The sequence below is a fragment of the Hyperolius riggenbachi genome, chromosome 3 (assembly GCF_040937935.1).
Source record: "Hyperolius riggenbachi isolate aHypRig1 chromosome 3, aHypRig1.pri, whole genome shotgun sequence".
NCBI classification, from domain to species: Eukaryota; Metazoa; Chordata; class Amphibia; order Anura; family Hyperoliidae; genus Hyperolius; species Hyperolius riggenbachi.
In genome coordinates, this window is record NC_090648.1 from 425,734,385 (window position 1) to 425,754,402 (window position 20,018).

The 20,018-nt window shown below is 42.8% G+C and overlaps 1 protein-coding gene across 4 annotated transcripts in view; it reads left to right on the forward strand.

The window, feature by feature from the left end:
* Positions 1–20,018, forward strand: part of LOC137564135 (xylosyl- and glucuronyltransferase LARGE1) — a 670,081-nt gene that overhangs the window by 601,376 nt on the left and 48,687 nt on the right. For all 4 annotated transcript variants that reach the window (XM_068277558.1, XM_068277559.1, XM_068277561.1 and 1 more), the window contains exon 10: positions 13,309–13,464. In XM_068277558.1, the coding sequence (XP_068133659.1) occupies positions 13,309–13,464 (156 nt within the window). The remainder of the gene's footprint in view (positions 1–13,308; positions 13,465–20,018) is intronic.

Below are 20,018 nucleotides of genomic sequence, written 5' to 3' on the forward strand. Positions count from 1 at the left end.
TGACACCTGATAAAAGTGTCAAGTTGTCCCCCTTTTTCAGAATATCCTAGTGAGCCTCCTCCTAGTATTTACTGTACATATAAAATCATAATCTGGGACTGTGGAACTCTATTTCTGTTTCTTCCTTGTCAGTTTCCACCGCCAATCATTCAGAGGAGGAGGGAGTTTGGGTGGTTTGTAGCGCATGCTGCCAGGCACCACTTAGAGGCCAGTGTTACACAAAGCAAGTTAGCACATGTACTTCTGTACTGTTATGTAAATAAATAATTACTGTAGCAAGAGGATCTCATGTACATACATCAGAGTCTGACACAAGATTCAAAAAGGGTTAAGAACACATGCTGATAAAGTCATAAATAATAAAGGAATATTACTTTTATTACTTGTACAGGACAGCCGAGAGCATATGTCTCTCTTACTCGCCATCTTCCCCTCGTTGTCAGACAATGCATCACAAAACACATCTGCTATTAGTGTAAAGGTAGGGAATGACGATGGTGGTCGCAACAGACATTCTGATATGCGAACCATTGGTCCGCTGCGGCCCATTCCAGAAAATAGTCCAGCAGCAGACCTAGTGTGAACTTTCTTGGGACTACCCATCCACGTGCAGCAGCTGTTCTCCAATACCAGATGTGATGTACAGCAGCCCCTCTTTCATGTTCAGCTTCCATGTGTTCCCTCCTTGTCCATACGCAGCTCTCTTCCATGCCCAGCTGCCCCCTATTGTAAAGAGAGAACACGAGCTGAAGCTCGGGTTCAGAAACACATACTTACCTAAAGACAGGGAAGCTTCTGGATCTTTTAGAGGTTCACCACACTGTCCTCTGACCTCCGCTGCTGTCCGTGACCCTCCAGATAATCGTGGCCACGCTTGTCTTCTGGCCCGAGCGCAGGCATGGCCATACTTGGGTAGGCACAGTATAGTCGCACTCGTGGTTGAAGAGGAGCACAGCCTCGATCAGGGTCCGCAAGTGGCAATGGGGGCCAGAGGACACCATGGGAAGTCTTATTGGGATCCATTTGTACCCAAGCTTCGGCTCGGGTACACTGTAAAAACATCATTTATAACTTCACCGATGTTTTATCCCTGGACTCAAATGCAGAAAATCAAGGGAACATCCTACTGAACCACCCTGCTGCAAAACACAGCATGTTCTTCCGTGCCATAACATGTGACATAACTTCGTGCCCTACAAAATCTCCCACACCTGCTTCTAAACACTTCTCCGAGCATAATTGCCTTCTGGCCACTTGGAAGTTGTCGGAGGAACATTGGAATTCTGAGTGCAGTTGTCTTTGTTTAATGCACCTCTATTGATCTGCAGAGAATCACGCAGCTCTGGCACAATTCAAAGTTGAAACAAAACAAGAGCTTTAGAAGGAACAGCTTTGCAAACGTTACTTACCTAAGCGATTGCAGTTCATTACCTGGTTAATGAACCCTAACTTTGCTTTATGGGTTCAGTACCTTGTTAAGGATCACTGTTACGTTACATTGTCACTGTTGTGTCACACAGAGATCGTTCAGTGTCACAACGGAGCTGCAGATCTCTTAGAAGCTGAAAAGGCAGTTTAATTGGCATGTTAATTTCTGCCTAAAAGCCTCCGGTAATTACAAGACGTGCACCAAGCAAATCCCAAGAATTTAAGGAGGTACGTGGGAAGCAGTTTTCTTGATCCTTTTAGCTGTAAGCTTCCTGCTCTGTGTCTAAATCAAGCATCATCCCACCAGCCCCATCATATTCTCATGCCAAGAGCAGAAGTCCTAAGAAAAGTTCTAACTCTCCAAGTTAAAAACCCAGATAAGTCCAAAATTTGACAAGGCAAATTCTCAAAGCAGCCAGGTTTATTAGTGTAAAAAATATCCTTTGGAATTTATCTTTCACAGTCAACAACCCTTTCTACGGTAATGATGGTGCAGTTACAGAGCTTTGGGTAGCCCTAGTGCAAATTTTACACCGGCCCTCCTGCACTATAAATATAACAATAAAGTGGTAAGGAGCACCTACCCTGCTTTCTGAGAACAGCAATAGAGTAATAGAGATGAAAGCAGGAGAGTGGAACAGTTTGTTAATGATTAGCACTATTCATAGTACATACAGAGACAGATATAATCATTACTATTATAGCTAATGCAGTGAGGGCCCTAAGTGGGCTCCATGGTCCAGGACCCAGGTGCAATGGGAACCTCTGCTATTACACTTCTGTGGATCTGTGCTTACCTGCAGCTGTGCACCTATCTATACTGACACAGGACCCCTAGTGGACAATAAGTAGTTTCCTAACAGTTCACAATCTTAAAATTGTCATCATTTACACCTTGTCCATTATAAATCTGTAGCCTTACATCGAGGACTTCAGTTTCATACTGCAATGCAGGGATGCTGAAAAATATCTGTATCCTCTGTTTCTGTTTGGTACTTTGAGCATCACATTGTTACACCTGATTGTCCCATGACAATCTGGATCCACAGGTGATAGGGTAATGCCCTGTGCCCACTTGGTCAACTTCCACTTGCTATTGAAAACTGATCGGCAATTTGAACACAAAATCCCAACCTGCACCATTTTTCCAGACGAGTAGATGTGTAGTTCATAGCCACCTATGGAGCTAATGCTCCAGATGTGAAAAGAAAGCAGAGAGGACACTGAAGTGGTCCGCTCTGTACTGAACATACTGTTGTGAGTGCGAACCAGCCCCAAGTCAGTCGCAGGTTTACCAGTCGTATTTGGACTAGAATACAGGTGTTCTGTCCAGCAATTTGTTTCTGTACACGGTATAAATTCTCTTAACAACCTGGTTGCTATTATAATTTACCTTATTCAATTTGTGTTTAGTTGAGCTAAGTGTACTTGAGACATGAATAGCACTATGTAATTATAGTCCCTTACTGATTTTATGTTTAGAGGGTGTGGCTTGCATGACATGGGGACATGATTTGGACTGCAGGATCTTTAGAGTTTGCAAAGGGAAGTCTGCCAGCCCATTCTCTATGGCATGGAGAAGCAGCTGTCACATAACCACAGCTAATCAGAAGCAAGTTACGGTATTTAGGATTAATTTTAACATTTGATCAATATCTTGTATGATTAGTATGATGGCAAGGAAGGTTAAAATACTTTTTTTTTCTAGAGAGGGGGTTTAAATTACAGGAAACTAAACATAGGCAAGGTAGTAAACACGCTTTTTATCTGAAGGACTATTTGAAAAGTATCATTACTGAATTAAAAATTAAGCAAGCCCTACATGAACTCAGGGACACCTGTTTTCACGCCAAACAATCATACTTCTCCTCACTCATTTCTTCACAGTCCCACAATGTTAAACAACTTTTCAACACCTTTATTCCCCAGCTCCTCTACCAACCACATATTTATCATCTCAAGGCCTGGCATACTCCTGAAGACTACTCCATCACTAATTCCTTCCTGTTAATGTACCAGAAGGGTCTGTTGACTTTCACAATTAATACATTCATTTTGTTTTCATATTACTTCTATGCTGAAGACAACCAGATCTATCTCTCAGCTCTAAACCTGTCTACGCTAGTCTCTTGAGTTCCTGACTGTGTATCTCCTGTGCCCTGTCTCATGTCATCCAATTTTCTCAAGCTTAATATGAATTACATGGAATTTTTCTTCTTGCTGCCATCTGTTTCTGAACCATTCCCTGTATTCATCACAGATGTAGATTACACCCCAATTAATTCAGCTCTTAATGCCTGCTTCATATTACCTCATTAACTACCTCCTGCTCCTTCCATTTCAAAATGATATTCCAAAAATCTTGCTTGTGGATGAGGCTACTGGAATGCCCTTATCGTATCTTGTCTCGACAACTGCAGCACCCTAATTTGCCTACCAGAAGACAGACTGGGACCTTCCCGGTCACTCATCTCATGTATCTCTCCCCCACCTGCTCTTCTGAGGTAGTTCATTGATAATCTAGCCATTGGTTGCCAGTTACCAAGTAAATCTACTGCAAACTCCTGAGAACTCTGTTCTCATTAATGTCAACATATTATCCTAACTGCTGCAAACGTCACTCCTCTTAATGTATCCTTCTGTGCTCTGTTTTGGTCACCTCTCACTCTTGTATCGGGGCTTCACTCCATATCAGGCCACAGTGTGGCTGCAGGGCAAAATTGACCTGTTCTCCTCCTACAGAAAATGCATTCTCCAGGCCCCACCATCTCCCCCTCAACTTTATTGTGCTCTCCAGTGCCCCTGCACCGTTTCTAACAACATAGCATCTCATCTGTCCCACAGCGCTGCTTCGGGCTGTGCCCTACTGTCTTCATCCTGCCAAGAGGCAGCCAGTGGAGATGAAGAGGGGGGACACAGACGGAGCAGCGAGCCAGGACAGGTAAGGTGATATGCTGACAAAACTCTACAGGGGTCCTGGGGAGCACAAGTCAGAGGGAGACCTGGGGGGGCAGCAGTGCTCAGGGCCCTAGCGCAGTTGCCCCCTTTGTCTGAAACACTCTTAAAACAAGTATGCAGGAATTGCTGACATTTATGTCAAAAACATCTAATATGCATGCTTGGTCAGGGTCTACGGCTAAAAGTATTAGAGACAGAGGATCAGCAACACAGCCAGGCAATTGCTATTGTTTAAAAATAAATAAGTATGGCCACCCCCATATCTCCCTCACTTCAGGTTCCCTTTAAGTACTTTTTTTTAATGTAATATTTGAATTGAAATAAACAGAGAAAATGACACACTACTAATGGCAATATAGTGGCCAGGTACTGAGAGGTTTTACTGGCAGCACTGAAGCAGTTAAAGCCTAGATCCTGGAATAAACAAGACCTGACAAAGCCCCAGCCAGCGGATGAACCCACCCAACACCCTGAAATGCTCCCCAAACTCCCCTCTGGCAGTTCTCAATTTTGGGGATCACATGACTCCAACCTCTGAATTAATTTCCTGGATCCTCTTTGTCCAACTTGGTGAATCACAAAGCTCCAACTTCACTTACACCTCTAGGCCACACCTCCCTCCCCTAGGGAAGAATGGAACGGAGGTTGAATGTTAAGTTATCTGCACCCCCTCCCATAACCGTTCACGGTCATATACCAAACCCTCCATGCCTCTTCCTAGTCTGTTCTCTCTAGACAACCTCTTCGGTACTCTTCACATGTCTTCATTTCTTTTCTCTTGTTCTATATGTTTTGCACCTTAGCCTCCAAAAAAATACATTTTTTTCATGTTTTTGGGTTTAGATGCACTACGTATTGATCTCAGCTTCCTCTTTTTCGAAGTGTACACAAACCTTTTTCTCTCACTGAGATAGAGAGAGAGAGAGAGTGTTATTACTATAAACATATGCATAATGTACCATTTCATTTCCCATATTTTTTTTATATTTGCAATACTGAATAAAAAAATAATATTATGAATAGCACATTCCACCACATAACCTCCCAAAATCAACAGTTTGCCCAGCAAGCTCATGGTGAACCAGAACTTCTAGGAGTGTGTAAGGGGCTAAAAAGGACCAACAAATCCCTCTTACTAAAATTCTAGGCAAAACACAAATGTACCTTCTTAAAACAGAAAGTATTTGCAATTATTTAGCTTGGAGTGAGCTCTTTGGTGTCCCACTGTGCATCACATCTGAATATGCAGAAGCAAATTTCTGTTTTGCATTGCATTGTAGTAAGAGGTGTTTTGGTCCTTTTTAGCCCGTTACACACTCCTAGGAATGTTAGTTCACCATGAGCTTGCTGGGCAATCTGTTACGCTGGATGATTTAAGTCTTACCCCATAGAGCCACATTTATCCATGCCATGTACTGACGAAGACCAGGCAGTCCAAAACAGTCTGTATGAATGCTGGATTATTGTGGCTCTGTACAATTAACAAGCTGACACATCATTGCATTCCAGTGGTTCTGGAGGTGTGCTTAGCTTACAGGGACATAAAAGGATGATTTGCATACTCAGCAGTGATGCATTTTGGGAAACCTCAGAGCTCACTCCAACCTGAATAATTCAGAATCAACTGTGAGAGTTTAGTCACCTATGAAAACACAGGACCCTCCTTTCAAATACAACAGTACCCCTGCCGAAAGCCCTAATGCAGCCTTTCTCAAGCTTTTTACCTTGAAGGAACCCTGCAAATAATTTCTAGATCTCATGGAACCCCTGCAAACAGTTTTTGATCTTGAGGAACCCCTGCATTTATTTTGCAGGAGGCATGGTCTTTAAAAGACGGTGAGGCTGTTTATTTTACTATAACCTATTACACCTATTACACTGCTCCTCATACTGTCTCCTTGTCATATAGTTACATAGTTACATAGTTATTTTGGTTGAAAAAAGACATACGTCCATCGAGTTCAACCAGTATAAAGTACAACACCAGCCTGCTCCCTCACATATCCCTGTTGATCCAGAGGAAGGCGAAAAAACCCTTACAAGGCATGGTCCAATTAGCCCCTAAAGGGAAAAATTCCTTCCCGACTCCAGATGGCAATCAGATAAAATCCCTGGATCAACATCATTAGGCATTACCTAGCTTTTTATTAACGTGCTAATTATTATTCTGACCCCCAATTTAGTGCTACTTATTACAGTACCCCCTATTATAATGTGCTGTATCATACTTCCCCCACGATATAGGGAACATGCTAAGGAACCCCTGCAGACTACTCAAGGAACCCTGGTTGAGAAAGCCTTCCCTAATGAGTCTGTAATGATCTGCGGTCGATTTCCACCGACAGCGCACTCCAGCTATGCTGAAGCAGATGGAAATCCCCACAATCACGGAAGAATTGTACCCAGTATGTGCAAACACATGTGCAGAGGGAAATTCCAATCAACAGGTGGAGCTGTGGAGTACAGAGAAGCAGGTTCTCTGTACAACCACAGATGTCAGATTGGAATTGCACGACTTGAAACAGAACAGAGCAAACAAAGTAGCAACTCAGAAGAAAGCAAGAACAGAGATAGACTATGTGAATGTCTACCAATCTAGTTGCCACCCCGCGACGGTAGACATATCACATCAGAACAGACCAGAGTAAGAAAGCTAATCGCAAGAGAGGCGATAGCTATCAGCAACACAAGACTGAGTAAAGACAGAGCGTGAACTGAGTAAGGAAGACACAGCAAATCACCACAATCTGAACGCCAAGGAAAATAACAAACGAACTAGCTAAACGCGGTCTCCGCACGATATGCGCAACAGAGACAAGCGCGGTAACTGTACGGTCACCGCACATTAAGTGCAACAGTGACAAAACGTACCAACCCTGACTAACAAATGAAACACGGAGAATGAAAACAAACAGATAATGCGAACGCTTGCTAATCGGTTGCCTCACCCAGACAACAGCAAGCGCTCGTTCCAGACAAGACAGACAGAAGGAGTAACCAGTAGCAACCGCAGCTAAGGTTAAACTTCAAAGTTCAGACAAGAGAGATCCACCGCCTCCAACGCTAGGGCGAGTGCGTTCTAGGAACAGGACAGAACGATTCACTGTCAGCCACCGCTGGCGACAGTACAATTGCCCGGACAAGACAGACAGAAGGAGTAACCAGTAGCAACCGCAGCTAAGGTTATACTCCAAGATTCAGACAAGAGAGGAACGCTTGCTAATCGGTTACCTCACACCAAACAAGAGCAAGCGTTCGTTCCAGACAAGACAGACAGAAGGAATAACTAGTAGCAACCGCAGCTAAGGTTATACTCCAAGGTTCAGACAAGAAAGATCCACTGCCTCTAACGCTAGGGCAAATGCAATCTAAGAACAGGACAGAACGATTCACTATCAGCCACCGCTGGCGATAGTGCAATCGCACAGACAAGACAAGACAGAATAGGCAGTACAAATTATAACACAAACCTGACTGCACTAAATAGGAATGCAAGGAGCACTCCCCAAGAACAAACTACACTAGAATATAGTAACAAGATGCTGAGGCTGTAAGGTAAGTTTCCCTACAGAGGAACTATGTCGAGCAAGGAATTCTGGGAGGAAATGACATTTATACTAGAAACCTTCAAAGGAAGCAGACAAGCAACTTGCATGACAAGTGGATGCAAATCAGTCAGCCTTTCAAACTGACAGAAAGGTCTCTTTTCCCTGGGCTGCACTATGCAAACTGCATAGGAAACAACACAGTCCAGAGAATCAAGACCAGCAGAGCAGATTCTGACAGAATCATCATGGTTGGAGCCTCCAGGGATTCTTTGGAGAAGCCAGGGAAGTTTTGGTGGGATTGTTCAAACATAAATAAATATGGCAGCCTCCATACACCTCTCACTGCAGGGTCACTTTAAGAGTTGGGTGGGGAAGATGGAATATAGACGGTGAGGGGAATCCTGGAGATAGGCCTTTAATTCACTGTCAGTCCATTATTCCGATTACTTTTCCAGCTCCGTTTATCCTAGCTGTGTTCATTATAATATATAGAGGGTTATGCTATTACCATGAACTTCTTGTATAACCTTGATTATGTATATTACATTTTCCCTGCCATTTAATTGCTATGGATTACTGCAATTTGCACATGACTAGTGCTCTTGGAACGGCCTTATTGAGAGAAGCTGTAGGTCTTGCGCTTGGTTCTCGTTAATCACATACAGGATGTACTTTGAACGGTACGATGACGGCTGTTGTAGAAAGCATGGGAAGAGCTCGTTAGATGGAATCTCGAGTCTTGTCAACAAATGTGGTAGCATGTTTTTTTACAAGCAAAACAGAGAATTATTCTGTATAGTAATAACAGCAACAAGGCATTGAGATGCCAGGCAGATTCCAGCCTCCGTTCGCAAAAAAAGTGCTAAGCGATTCCCTAAACACTCAGTGCCTGCGTTTTCAGGCCCGTGATTTTTCCCGGCCGTCAGCTCGCGCTAATTACCAGCCATCAATACGTGGTTGACAAGGGCTCGCTGATCAAATAGCCGCATTCCATCAAGCTCTTCCCAGCTCCTGGCCATGAAGAGGTTAAACGACTTTAATTTTCTTGGTCAAACAGCCCAAATCTCTCTGATTTCAGTCTTGCAGCTTGAGGTTGACAGCTCTGTAGAATAGTGACTTACAGATAAATGAGGGAGATTTGAAGGTTAGTTGAATTTTTTTTTCTCTAGGCACAGAAGCGGGAATACATACTGTGCAGGGACCAATCCTGCCATCTAGAGGGCGTAGACAATATATCGGGAATCCTTTTTACTGGAAAAAGTCTGAGAAAAATAAGGCATAGTAGAATGTATGTATGTATTTATTTATTTATTTTTGCAACAAGAGGGCTATTTAACAGAAAATACTTAGGAAAACACCAGAATATAGACGAGTTATAGCCTAGAAGTTAAAGCAATCCTTTGTTTAACACATACGTCAAATAGATATAACTATTTTTATATTGAGAAAATAAACAGGCTAACTACAGTTTTTTCCCCCACTACTTCTTTCCCATAGCTAGGGCTAGATTTATCAATTGGCACAGTAGGCATATGCCTACAGGCGGCTGGTGTAAAACATAGGGCTGAATATGGCCAACCCCCCTCCACTGTCAGCTCCTGTATGCCTGCTTTCTTACCTCCCAATTCAGAATTCTTATAAGGAGGTGCAGTGAACTCTGAAAGATGACTTGCTGTTGTGCTAGACTATACATGTTCTGTTGCAGAGAAGGGGGAGGAGGGCCAACAGCATGGCACACAGTGCAAAACAGAGCAGGCATGAATAGTATGGGCTCATTCACACTACTAAGTGCTTTCAAATGCATCAAAATGCATGAATACAAACTCATGAATTGGTCAGTGAGTTGTTGCGCATTTCCATGCATTTCTATACATTTCTATAAGTTTTAATCACTCCTGACGCGTTGAAATGCACTGCACAGCAACTCACTGTTGTAGTGTGAATGTTAAAATGAAAGTCTAGTTTCATGTTACCATGTCTAACGCACATTAGTGCAGTGCGTCAAAACTCACTGCATTTCACACAATGTGAATGAGGCCTAAGAGAAAATGCCCACCCACTTCAGGACCATAGCTATTTTCTCCACCCATTCATTTCTCATTAAATTGCATAGACAAATATCTATGCCCCTGGAGCAATAAGTGGTTAACGCACACTAGATTGTCAGCAGAGGCGGCCCCATCTGGCCTCCTCGGCTGAGAACCATCTAGCCTGTGTACTAGGCTTTATTGTGACAGATGTGAGAAGCACCCAGTACTTTGTACAGTACTGCATAGTGTACTGGTGCTGCATAGACAGCACTTCTACCGCTCCCATCATATGCGCTGCGCAGTAGTGCAATGCGCTATTGTCAAAAACCTTAGCAGTTCTTGCCTTTTTCATGATTGCTAACTCCGTAAAGGACCAGCCCTTAAAGCGTTGCCAGGGCCGGGCCGAGGAATAGGCTGGAGAGGCTCCAGCCTCAGGGCACAGTGTAGGAGGGGGCGCACAATTCATTCAACTGTCATTCCTAATTGTATTTGAAGCATAGAGAAATAAGAAAAGGGGATACATGGCAGTGACTGCAAGCCAGATAACTAGATATTAAGGTGTTGGGGAGTTTGTGAACCCTGTGGCCCTCTTAGTCTAATAGCAATCAGTGTGTGACAGCTGGGGTGGGAGGGATGGAGGGGCGCACTTTGGTGTCTCAGCCTTGGGTGCTGGAGGACCTTGTCCCAGCTCTGAGCGTTGCTATCATATAAATCCGGCATAGCGGGGTCTGAACCCTCTATAACAGTAATTATAGATTGACGGTGTACCTTGAAATGAATCAGAGCACTCAGTATTGGATTTTATATAAAAAATTGTATTTGCTTACCATACAGCATATATACAAAAAATGAACAGTTCCAAGTAGTGTTTCCTTCTTCCATCTTATCAAGGCCTTTATAGCCAAGCATTCATCAATCTTCCAAGTACATTCAAAAAAGAATATAACAGTTGTGTTATGTAGAATAAGGTCAAAAATAGTCTCATCTGTATCAATAGCTGTGTATATTATAGCTGTGTAAAACTTGTAGTAATCTTCTTAAAGAAATATCATAAAAAATAGGTTCTAAAAAACTTCTTGCTAACATCTTATTAGAACTTAGTGCTGAAAAATTAATAAAGTAAATCACCAGAATATAAGCATATTACCCCTTCTCTGTCATCTCTTCAGCATCTAGAACCACTTGTGGGAAGGTAGCTTCTGCCTCATGTGTCTTCTCAGGAGATTGTTGGGCTTCTGCAAACTATGAGCTTTCAGCTCCTACTTTTAGGGCCCGTTCAGACTGCACGCGTTTCCAGCCGCGTTTTGGAAACGCGTGCAGGTGGCCGACACGCACGACATCAGACAGTGCATAGAGTGCACTGTCTGATGTTCACACTGCATGCGTTCCGGACCTGTGCGGTCCGGGAACGCATGCTGCACGCAGATTTTGTCAAAACGCGCGGCTGTCCCATTCACTTTTCAGTGATGGGATCAGCCACGCAACGCACACACACGCGGATGGCGTGCGTTCGTACGCGTTGCAGTCCGCACGCGTTCCGCACGCATGGCCATCCGCATTTGTGATCTGAACGGGCCCTTATAGGGACTGGATGCAATATGGCTGCCTAATCTGGAATTTCCCTGATTCCCATGGTCTGATTGGCTAAAGCTTCCGTGCATCAATGCTTTATCATGTTTGAATACCTAAATCATAATATTATTGTTTATAAATTCCTTAATTACCTTATCTTGTGGGAATTAACGTAGGTTTGCAATGTTTACACATTCTGGTTAGGTCATTTCTGACGCAGTTGATTAAAAATGGACGTCACCAGCCATCTTGTCTGCTGGTTGACTTTTTTGCACTAGACATTAAGACTAAACAATGTCATTCATGACGCATTTCTGATAAAGTGTTCTCTGCTAATTAGGTTGGAATGTTTCAGTACTTTCCCAGTCATAAGCTTGGTCAAATTGACATTAACACAGGCCTGTGAGAGTCTTCAGCAATTTAGGGCTTATTAAAACATACAGGGCTTCTAATATACTTATTTAAATATAAAGCTTATTATATAATTCTTCTTAAAACAATTAATCATATAAGAAATAATTGCATATTAAATCTGAATAATATAAAATCATGTTCTATATATTTGCCTTTCTTATGAATAAATATAATAACTTCAACTGGCAGATGTCAGCATTTCATAACAATCTGTATTAATAATATTAATTTTATAAGACTATGAAACCGCCAGGTGGCAGGCATCATTGAATCATCTTTAACTAATTGGGAAAACACCTTCTTTGTTTAATATTTTATAAAGCTTGTTCCCAAAACATCATGTGTTATCAGCTAGCTGAGACTAGAACACGTCAACAACCCTCCAGAATCATAACAATCTCACGAGAATGTTTTACTGTCTCAAAGCATTTTAAATGTATTTCAAAGTATTAAATTATATTATATAGGGTTTAACAATAACTATTTCTTTCTTTAGGACTGTATTGATCATTAATATTTAGATTAATAATATCTATGTGTAATAATTAGGAAAATGTACTGCAGTAATGTGAGTTTAACTTGTTTCCAGTCTTTACACAGAAGCATCTTTCAAATGTCAAGGCCACAGACAAAACGCACTAACATAAACAAGAATGTTCTGGCTTTTTGTAACTAGAATAATCCAATTATGAGTTTCACTGCTTGGAATATGCTGAGATGTCACAAAGCAATATTTTAAAAAGTACTCTAACTTTACAGTTTACAATGAAATTTTGCATAGAACATTAAAACTTAAAACATACACATATGAAAGCTTTTCCTGCATAAATAAAACCGCTAGAATTCTGACACTATCACACTGCTGCATGCAATTTTCAGCAATCGCAGCACTGACCCACTAACTGTAGGGAATGGGATCAGCAGCACAGCGCAGATGGCCTGCGATGGTACGCGTTGCATTCCGATCGCACGGCCATCTGACCTAAATGATGTGAACGAGGCCTAATGCACTGTATAATGAGTCTCAGTGCTAATTTTTTTCCATATTGGGATTGCTGCATGTATGTAGGTTAGAGATTGCACCTGTTTGGAGAGTGTTGTTTTTTTAGGATTTATGCAGTATTGTCACTTCATGTTAGCACCATTCTAGTGCTTATTTTGCTTCCGATCTCTGGACTAATATCTTATATAATATATATCAATATTTTCTAGCAGCAGTTACGTATTGGTTACGTATTAAAAATGGATCAAGACTGTAAAGGCGAGCATAGCAGCTGCCCAGAAATCGCCCTTGTTTACGATACTGCAGTCCCTGTATTATATCAAGCAATTCACTTTACTTTTCCACTTGTCCACAGGTCATTCACTGGAATTCCCCAAAAAAGCTCAGAGTTAAGAACAAGCACGTGGAGTTCTTTCGTAACTTGTACCTGACCTTCTTGGAGTATGATGGCAACCTTCTGCGCAGGGAGCTTTTCGGCTGCCCCAGTGAGGCGGACATCAACAGCGAAAATGTACGTAAAACAACGGGCAGGGTGTGGGCAGGTTCTGGCGCACATAAAATTAGGGATGGTCAATGAGATGCAAAGAATGTTGAGTTGATGCATTGTTATGCAAATTTTGTATGCACATTTATGTAGCTTGAACCAGTCAAATCCTGCTGAGGTGAAATGTGATTGGTCCATTTTCAAGCTGCATACATTTACATACAAAATTTGCATTATCTTGCATCAGCTTAAAATTATTTGCATTTTATTGACCATCCCCAGTAACTATCAATTTTAAAGCTCAAGTTCAGGTCTTTTCTTTATATGTGGCTAAACAGAATATTTTTTTCTCTGAATTATGCATAGAAAATGTTTTGTAAAAAATAGTTTGTGGTGCCAAATTATTATAACACTGATTTTGTGAAACACTGATTTTGTAAATTAGTATGTGTTGTCAGACATTATTTTGAATGAATACAGAAATGTTTTGTAAATAAAAGTTGCTAAATAAAAATAAAATACCTCCTGTAAGGTTTGCGGAATCGTTTTCACGGTCAGCGCACAAGATGCGCACTGACACAACGAAAACCTTCCACAAGCGTATAATTAAGTGAACCCAGGCTAGGTGCAATGCACCAGCAGAGGGCAATTCCCACCGACAGATAGCACTGTGGAGTGCAGACGAGCACAGCCTCTGCACGGCCACAAATGCCAGATGGAAATTGTACAAATCTAAGACAATGCGGGGCTGAACAGCCCTTAAAGAGAAGAGCATAGAGAAAGACTAAATGTGTGTTCCCCAATCTAGTCGCCACCCAGCGACGGTGAACACACATTTGCAGAAACAAAGTATGAATGCGATCGCGAGAGAGGCGATCACCAGAAGTGACACAAGACAGATCAGAACAGAACACAAGAGTAGCAAAGGCACAGCAAACGACAATGAGAAAATAACGAAAATAACAAACGCTAGCTAAACGCGAACACCGCACTCATTCGCAACAGCGAACGCGTTTACAACGCGATCTCCGCATGTTAAGCGCAACAGAGACAAGCACGCCTAACTAACCACCGACAGACAAACACGAAACAGAGAACGCGAGCGCTTGCTTAACGGTTACCTCACCGAGCCTACAGCAAGCGTTCGTATCAGACAAGACAGACAGATCAACAGAAAACAGGTATAGGTCAGATAAGATCCACTGCTCTTTCCACCAGAGCGAGTGCGATCTAAGTACAGGGACAAGAAGGCAGATCAGAAGGATCCACAGCCGCTACCGCTAGGGGCTAGTGCGATCCAAGCAAGACAAACAGATGAGATAGCAGGTAGCAACCGCCGCTCCAGCTATAATCCAAGAAAGCAGATCAGAAGGATCCACAGCCGCTACCGCTAGAGGCTAGTGCGATCCAAACACAACAGACAGGTGAGGTAGCTGGTAGCAACCGCTACTCCAGCTATACTCCAAGAACAAAGATCAGAAGAATCCACAGCCGCTACCGCTAGAGGCTAGTGCGATCCAAACAAGACAGACAGATGAACAGAAGGGGCTACCAGTAGCGACCGCTGCTCTGGTTAGCACCCCAGACAGACAGAACAATTTCCTGACAACCACCGTTGGTGACAGGACAATCGCAACAGAGAGGCAATACAGACAAAACAGATAGCAAGTTAACTGCACTAGGGAAGCTGCCTAGTGCAGTCCCAAGAATTACACTAAGATAACTTTAACAAGTTATAGCAGGGCTGACACTCAAGGAGTGTTTCAACAAACCATGAAGGAATGACCAGCAAAGCACTCTGGGAAACATAGCTCTTTATACTGCCAGCCTACAAAGGAGTTAGCTGGGTGATTTGCATAACCAATGTATGCAAATTCCTCAGCAGCAGAGCAGATCAGAAACTTGCAAAGGAAAGACAGGTCTCTCTTCCAGAGACCTGCAGCCCACAGACTAGAGGAATGGTCAAACAGCTGTCTGCCTGTGCAGCCAGCTGAGCGGATTATTACACCTCCTCAGTAATTCATAGCTGCCACCCCACCCCAGGTAATCCAAAATGCTCCCTTTTTAATCATGTGGGAGTGCAAAAAGGGAAAGAAATTGCTTTGTAAGATGAGGCCACGCCTCCCTGCTGACCTCGTCCTTGTTATCCCTGCTGACCTCGTCCTTGTTATGGAGTTGTGCCTTCAGAATGACTAGGAGATGACTGAGCAGGCATCTAGGGATTGCTGAGGATCTATGAATAGGTGCAGATGGTGTATTATTCCCTTGTTTTTCTGGGGGGAAAAAGCTATGGCTTTTTTACACAGATTTTATGTGTAATTAACTGAAGATAATTTCCCATTAGACGCATACAAGACCTGTGCCTGAATTTGGGATAGAAAGTACAGGATGATTTTGTGCAGCACTAATACATGTTTATAGCATTCTATTATGGAATTTCCCTCTAACTTGGATTTGTAGTTTCCTGATCCTTTATGACCCTTGTCACTTTTCTGCATCTTCCTGAAGATACGGACGACAGAGCTTCTGCATTAATGACATTCACCCTCTGTTAGTATTTAATTAGGCAGACCTTCTAGCGGCTCCCATTCGTCTTTGTGCATCCCCTGGACATGCTGTGAATTTCCAGTCACTGACCGACCCCACAGAGGCCATGGGGCAAATCTGTGCTCTAACAAGCGAGTGCCCCCTGACCGGCTTCTGTGTGAGGAATTTTATTGCAGTCAGTGTATAGTCTGCGGGACGCCATCTGCTTGTTGTGCCCCCGGCATCCCGGCAGCATGGCAAGAATGCGCATATTCATGACAGAGTAATTTTATACTCTGCTTCTTGTCGCTGTGCGCAACAGACGGGGCACCACACACGCTGCACAGCTGATGTCTCACCAGACCCCTTCCCTGCCAAACTCGCCTACATATCTGTTAATGTATGCAATGTTTGTGTTCTCATACATAAAGCATACCTGAAGAGCATGTAACATGTTAAGGTAAGCAGGGCCACACATAGTGAATAAAAGGTGTTTAATAAAAAAAAAGGCATCTATAAAAGCAGTCTCGGCCCTCACTCTCACTTTTCCTGCGAAGAAGATCTGTGAAGAAGGAAATGAGGGCTGGTGCTATCCTACTGAAATGACCTCTTGCTGGACATGTGAGGCAGAGGCAGAGGTATGCTAGCACCTGCCCTCATTACCTTCGTCATGGGTACAAATAGAACCAATCCTACATAGAACTTGTCTTTGTTCCTTTTTATTGTTTTTCATTACAAGGATTAATAAATAAGTGCTTCATCTGTGTAGTCAAAGAGGAGCTCTCCTGAGAAGTAATTACAGTGGGTTGCAAAAGTATTCGGCCCCCTTGAAGTTTTCCACATTTTGTCACATTACTGCCACAAACCTGCATCAATTTTATTGGAATTCCACGTAAAAGACCAATACAAAGTGGTGTACATGTGAGAAGTGGATCGAAAATCATACATCATTCCAAACATTTTTTACAAATAAATAACTGCAAAGTGGGGTGTGCGTAATTATTCAGCCCCCTGAGACAATACTTTGTAGAACCACCTTTTGCTGCAATTACAGCTGACAGTCTTTTAGGGTATGTCTCTACCAGCTTTGCACATCTAGAGACTGAAATCCTTGCCCATTCTTCTTTGCAAAACAGCTCCAGCTCAGTCAGATTAGATGGACAGCATTTGTGAACAGCAGTTTTCAGATCTTGCTACAGATTCTCGATTGGATTTAGATCTTGACTTTGACTGGGCCATTCTAACACATAGATATGTTTTGTTTTAAACCATTCCATTGTTGCCCTGGCTTTATGTTTAGGGTCGTTGTCCTGCTGGAAGGTGAACCTCCGCCCCAGTCTCAAGTCTTTTGCAGTCTCCAAGAGGTTTTCTTCCAATTTTGTCCTGTATTTGGCTCCATCCATCTTCCCATCAACTCTGACCAGCTTCCCTGTCCCTGCTGAAGAGATGCACCCCCCGAGCATGATGCTGCCACCACCATATTTGACAGTGGGGATGGTGTGTTCTGAGTGATGTGCAGTGTTAGTTTTCTGCCACACATAGCGTTTTGCATTTTGGCCAAAAAGTTCCATTTTGGTCTCATCTGACCAGAGCACCTTCTTCCACATGGTTGCTGTGTCCCCCACATTGCTTGTGGCAAACTGCAAACGGGACTTCGTATGCTTTCTGTTAACAATGCCTTTCTTCTTGCCACTCTTCCATAAAGGCCAACTTTGTACAGTGCATGACTAATAGTTGTCCTATGGACAGAGTCTCCCACCTGAACTGTAGATCTCTGCAGCTCGTCCAGAGTCACCATGGGCCTCTTGACTGCATTTCTGATCAGCACTCTCCTTGTTCGGCCTGTGAGTTTAGGTGGATGGCCTTGTCTTGGTAGGTTTACAGTTGTGCCATACTCCTTCCATTTCTGAATGATCGCTTGAACAGTGCTCCTTGGGATGTTCAAGGCTTTGGAAATCTTTTTGTAGCCTAAGCCTGCTTTAAATTTCTCAATAACTTGATCCCTGACCTGTCTTGTGTGTTCTTTGGACTTCATGGTGTTGTTGCTCCCAATATTCTCTTAGACAACCTCTGAGGCCCTCACAGAGCAGCTGTATTTGTACTGACATTAGATTACACACAGGTGCACTCTATTTAGTGATTAGCACTCATCAGGCAATGTCTATGGGCAACTGACTGCACTCAGATCGAAGGGGGACGAATAATTATGCACACATCACTTTGCAGTTATTTATTTGTAAAACATGTTTGGAATCATGTATGATTTTCGTTCCACTTCTCATGTGCACACCACTTTGTGTTGGTCTTTCATGTGGAATTCCAATAACATTGATTCATGTTTGTGGCAGTAATATGACAAAATGTGGAAAACTTCAAGAGGGCCTAATACTTTTGCAACCCACTGTAGAAGCCAAAACACTTATATCTGTCTGAACAAGCACTGTTGACAAAATCATAGTGATAACATGTTCAAAAGATCGTTATTTCTCTGTGTAGGAGCTAAAAAATAGATTTTATGTCCCACTGGCAAAGCTGCTGATTACAGTTGATGCTCTCTGTCCTTACAATGAAAATAAGAATTTGAGACTCCACATGCTATTATTTATCTTAGCAAAGAAGGATCCGCAAGCCAGACCAGGTAGATGAAAAAAGCTGACAAAATTTTTATTTGAAAAATTCCACAAACAGTGCAAAAAAGACAGAAAGTGCTATTATTTATCTTATAAGTTGTTTATTACTTCAGTTTCGTTTGACAGAAATGATCCAGAACCCCAATGCTTTAAAGTGTACCTGAGGTGAGGAAAAAAAAAAGTTAGATTCTTACCTCAGTAAAGGAAAGCCTCTGGATAGTCCTCCATCCAATCCTGCGCTAAATATTGCTTCCAGCTGCACTCCCGCTTCATGTATGAGCAAACCCACTGCTGTGCTATACATACAAAAACCACATGCCCATGTATGTGTACATTTCATGTGTTAAAAGCATTAGAATTGTCACGTAAACTAAGTCTTAAAGCTGCTAACGCAGTCACAGTGCAAAAATGGAAGCGTAGAAGATGCCGATTGGCCTGCACGAGCTAAATCCAGAGAGTAGAGGAATATAGTTGTACTACAGCAACAAACACACTTCCTTTCCACACACTGTCCTGAGGAGAAATGGAGTGGCTGACGGTGAGCTGTTTGCTTGTCACAGACTCACAGCCAGTCAGTGTGCTATTGTGTTGAGCTGCAGCATGTCATGTGAGAACATTGAAGCAAAGTAAATTGTCGTGTGCTGTGTGATCATTCCAAATCGGGAGGGGGGGGGGGGGAATTCCTCTCAAGTTTGCCTCAGGCAGCAAATCTTTGTTAAAGAGATTCAGAATCTTCCAGCACTGGAATGGGAAGCTCGAAGAGGATGCGGAAAGCCTCTGGATTATGCAAAGGCTTCCCTCTCTTAAGGTGAGTATCTGCCTTGGGCACTTTTTTCCCTACAGGTAGACTTGAGAGGATACCCAAGGTGACATGTGACATCATGAGAAAGGATAACAGTAAAAAAGGGCGCAGGAGGCTAGTGGACAAATCGGGCGCCGCCATTCACTGCCATAATAAATATCGTTTACTGGGCGCCGAACGGGAAAAAAAGGGCGCCCGAGAATAATAACGTTTTCCAAGGGCGCCCAAAGATTTTTAATGTTTTATAACTGCTTGTGATGATTTACGTTTCCTATTTCAATAAAACATTATTTGAAATGTTATCCCTTACTGTTTGTAAAACATTATTATTCACAAAATAAAGCGATCAGTACGTAACGTAAATTGTAATATATTTTATCCCTTACTGTTTCTAAAACATTATTCTACACACAATACAGTGATCACTAAGGAGGGTCTTAGATTTAGGCACCACCAGGGGGGTCTTAGGTTTAGGCACCACCAGGGGGGTCTTAGGTTTAGGCACCATCAGGGGAGTCTTAGGTTAAGGCACCACCAGGGGGTCTTAGGTTTAGGCACCACCAGGGGGGTCTTAGGTTTAGACACCACCAGGGGGGTCTTAGGTTTAGGCACCACCAGGGGGG